The sequence below is a fragment of the Myotis lucifugus genome, unplaced genomic scaffold (genome assembly GCF_000147115.1).
Source record: "Myotis lucifugus unplaced genomic scaffold, Myoluc2.0 scaffold_196, whole genome shotgun sequence".
NCBI lineage: Eukaryota > Metazoa > Chordata > Mammalia > Chiroptera > Vespertilionidae > Myotis > Myotis lucifugus.
In genome coordinates, this window is record NW_005871244.1 from 1,076,330 (window position 1) to 1,080,043 (window position 3,714).

Consider the following 3,714-nt stretch of genomic DNA (forward strand, 5'->3'; position numbering starts at 1 on the left):
TGAGTGCTGCTGCAGCTTAGCACAGGGTCTCTGGCCTGCATGACCACATTAGTCCATGGGGTCTCGGTGGAGGGGTATCTTGGACCGTGGGAGCAGCAGTTCCTTGACAAGATATAGAATTTTAATATTTTAACAAGCAGTGCATGTCAGCTGAAAATGGACATGGAACCAGGGTGCCGGGAGGAAGGGACATCCTGTGCCCTTGCCTTTCTCTTCCTCTTTTAACCACGCCCCCTGCTTGCCAGCCTCAAGGTGCTGTCCTGTGCCTCTCTCCACCTCTTTAACGAGCCTCTTTTCCTCTCTTTCTGTGTCTTGTACGTCTTTTCCTCTCTTCTCTGTCTTCCCACCCTGTCCTCCGGATTCCTGCTACCCCTTCCAAAGATACTACGCGGACTTCCTGTACCCCCCGGAGCTGAGCGCTCGTTTAAGTGACCTGACGCTAGAGGGGGAGCAGTCCTCCAGTTCTGACCCTCAGACCCCGGGGACACTGGTCTGACCCCTTCTGATATGCTCCTTGTTGGCCTGGGCATGACTCCAGTCTGGGGAGCACACGCTGACCTCGCTGAGCCCTGGGGTACGGTTGCTCTTAGTCCTGGGCAGGGGGCGCCAACCTGATCTTCCAAGGCCCCCAGCTCCCTGTGGGCCCATGAAGGTGTCTGATACCCCACTTCTCCTCTCATACTGTGCTGAGAACTGGGGGCCCTCAGCCAGCTTAAAAGTGGGGGATGGTATAATGGGGGCTCCAAGCCCCTTCCTCCATTTCTGTTTACAGTTGTGATTTAGGTTTTCACTGTCTTTCCCCAACACTAGACGTTTTATAAAAGGGAAACTGTGATCTTGTCTGGTTGGGTTCATTCCTGTCCCATGCCCAGCCTGTTCCATTCAGGAACCCCTCCCATGAAATGGACCATATAGTCACATGGCCCTGTTCGGGGCAGCTAGGGACTCTGGTGTGAACAGAACTCTCTGCCATCCCCCACCAGGGTAGTTCTTGGGGAGGTGAGCTCTCTGCCCACATTTGGTGGGGGGCTTGGGTTCATCTTCCCACCCCAGGGGTGTAGGAAGGAGCCCCAGTCCCTGCCTGCCTGTCTGTGCCCGCTTCCTCTGCCCCCAGGGTGAGATGACCCAGCCTTTGGTGGCAGCCTCTACCCTATCCCCATTCTGGGGGCTCCACAGGAGGGTCCAAGGACAGAGCCATCAGGTGTGTTGTGTCCTGGGATGCTTCCGTGGTGGAACCTGGCACCTGATAGGTGCCAGTAAAATCCTCAGGTGACGCCTGGCCACAGGCTGCGTCACATCTTCCTTGACTTTCCTTCCATCCACCACTTTTTAAACAAATATACACAAGCTGTGTTTTCTATGATACCTGTCTGTGACTTTCTGGAGCTGGGGGTCAACATACCCCCTTTACCTGGTGTTAAAACTTTTCTTTTTGTATCAGCCGATCTGGGCCCAAGACACTACCCACACTGGAAGAGGATTTTTAGAATAAATGTGTAAACCGAACCCACGTGTGGCTCTTCTCCCTGCCTTGCCTTGGGGCCCACACCCATCGTTCAGACCAGATATGTTTTTATAACACCGTGTTATGAAAAAGTAGAACACCATGGAAACAGCCTGTGATAATGTCATCTGCTTTGGCTTTACTGGTTTTGTGATGTGGGGCAACTTCTTGGCCTGTCTGTGGCCAGATTCCTAGCCTACGCCGAACAAGAGCCCTTAGTAATACAAATGAAAATGGGAACACTGCATGCCCTTAACTCCGTGTGTAAATGCCAGAGATGAACAAGTTCCTGGAAGGAGAGATCACCCCATCAGCCCACATATTTGACAGAGACCGACCCAGTCATAAAGAATCTAGCAGAATTGAAAAGCAGAGGCCACTATGATAGGCCCAATTGGCTTGAGCGATGTAACAGCTTTTATTGTTGCAATAACACTGATATATATGCCTCATTCCAGGTCAGCGCTACCCCCACCCCATGGTCATCACCACCGTGGAACTTGTGTGTGTGTGGGTGGGTGGGGGGGGGTGAGGGGCAGAATCCCTAAGCAGAGCTGAAGGGAGGCAAATGGGACTGGTGAGTGTTGGGGTTACTGGGGACCAAGGGTTCAACAGGATCAGGATACCTGACTTCTACCCAGAGGGGACTGAGAACACTTTGGTCCTGGGGTCAAGATTTGGCAATGCCTTGTTCTGGGTTCAAAGCTGGGGTGTGGTCTGGAAAAGCCTTGATCTAAGACTCAAGATTTGAGAATGTCTCGGTCCCACACCCCAGCTTTGGGACTGAGCATGGGAGACAAGTGGGTCCCAGATTAGGTTTGTGGGAGGGTTCCATCCAGAATTTGATATTGGCCATGGATACTCTAATCTCTAAGCCCCACTTCTGGGCTGGATGGATGAGTGGCTCTGTGTCTCAAGTTCAGGGCTGGGGAAGACTCTGTTCCCCTAGGCAATGGGGACTGGGTAGTTTTGGATCTAGGGGTGGGGTAGGGGGAGTATTACAGATGCCCTGCTTTTTTAACTGGGCAAGAGGCTCCTATTTTAAGGACTGGGAAAAGGCTCTAAATCCCGGTTATGGGTTGGGGTTGGGGTTGGGATTCTCCAGGTCATGGGTACAGATAGATCCCAAGGCCCTAGGATCCAGCCTCCTGCTCTTGTCCCAGTGCTTCCAGTAGCAGCCCCATTGGTGTCCGCTTGAGACCAATGCTCTCAATCTTGTTCTCTATCTTGTTCTTGAGGTTGCGCAGGCGCAGCGAGGCGTGCACCAGGATCACTGTGGGCAATACCAAAAGGAGTGGGGTCAGTGGAAAGGGACATCAGCTTTTAGCCAATGGGGGCCCACAGAGGAACTGGAGTGGTCAGGCCAATAGAATGGTCAGTGGACAGGACACCTCTGATCCTGAAACTGTGGCTGAGGAACACTTTGTAACAGGGTTGTGGCCGGGGGAGGGCTGGCGGTAACTGGGAAGTGGCTGGTGGAAGGCACTTAGTACCAGGAGTGAGGCCCGGAAAGGCGGTATTAAGAGGCGTTCCCAGAAGAGGAGAACTTAGCCAAGGAAGGTGCTTTGTAAAGGGGTGTGGCCTTGCCCGCCCAGTCTCCCAGCCCCCCCTCCTCCCCAAGAACCAGGGCAGGGCCGGCCTGGCGCCACGCGCACGCGCTGGCCTTGTTCCCGGGTATCTCAGGGTAGGGGAGACTCACGGAGCACTGGCCCGGCAATGCTGAGCAGGAAAGTGCAAGCGCCGCCCACCGCCCAGAGGACCAGGAGGCCAACGGCAAGCACTGCGGCCAGGCAGGCGGCGGGGTGACTGCGGCGGCAGCGGCGCACGGCCGCGCGACTCTCAGCCGCCCACACCAGCACCCCGAGGGCCACTGCCACTACCAGCGCGCTTAGGAGAGTGTGCAGCGGGCGCACGTACCTGCGGGGACAATAGAACTAAGCTAGTCAGCCAGTTGGGAGAGGGCCGCCCGGCCTCCAAGCTTCCCAGACCAACGTGCACCAGATCCCAGGCCCTTAGAGCTTTGGCCCCCCCTTTCCGGACCCTGCAAGCCAGAGAAATACTCTGGCCAGCCCTGTCTCTAAGTCCACCCTCCAGGACTTCCGACTCCCAGGAGCCCTGGACCCTTTCTTTTCAATCCTACAGCCCCATCTTTTTGAGCTCCAGGCGCTCCCATCCAGATAGACTCCTTCCTTCTGTCCCTACAGTCCCCC

The 3,714-nt window shown here is 55.2% G+C and overlaps 2 protein-coding genes across 2 annotated transcripts in view; one reads left to right on the top strand and one right to left on the bottom strand.

Annotated features, from left to right (window-relative positions):
- The window catches only part of CCDC120 (coiled-coil domain containing 120), a 10,645-nt gene extending 9,139 nt beyond the window's left edge, over nt 1-1,506 (top strand). The window contains exons 8-9 of the mRNA XM_023760950.1: nt 21-74; nt 157-1,506. Of these exons, the coding sequence (XP_023616718.1) occupies nt 21-74; nt 157-496 (394 nt within the window). The 3' untranslated portion in view covers nt 497-1,506. The remainder of the gene's footprint in view (nt 1-20; nt 75-156) is intronic.
- Nucleotides 1,507-1,884: 378 nt separating this feature from the next.
- PRAF2 (PRA1 domain family member 2) overlaps nt 1,885-3,714 on the bottom strand; it is a 3,072-nt gene continuing 1,242 nt past the window's right edge. Inside the window, exons 2-3 of the mRNA XM_006097191.3 lie at nt 3,204-3,421; nt 1,885-2,777 (exon numbers count right to left, since the gene is read on the bottom strand). Coding sequence (XP_006097253.1) covers nt 2,638-2,777; nt 3,204-3,421 — 358 coding nt within the window. The 3' untranslated portion in view covers nt 1,885-2,637. The remainder of the gene's footprint in view (nt 2,778-3,203; nt 3,422-3,714) is intronic.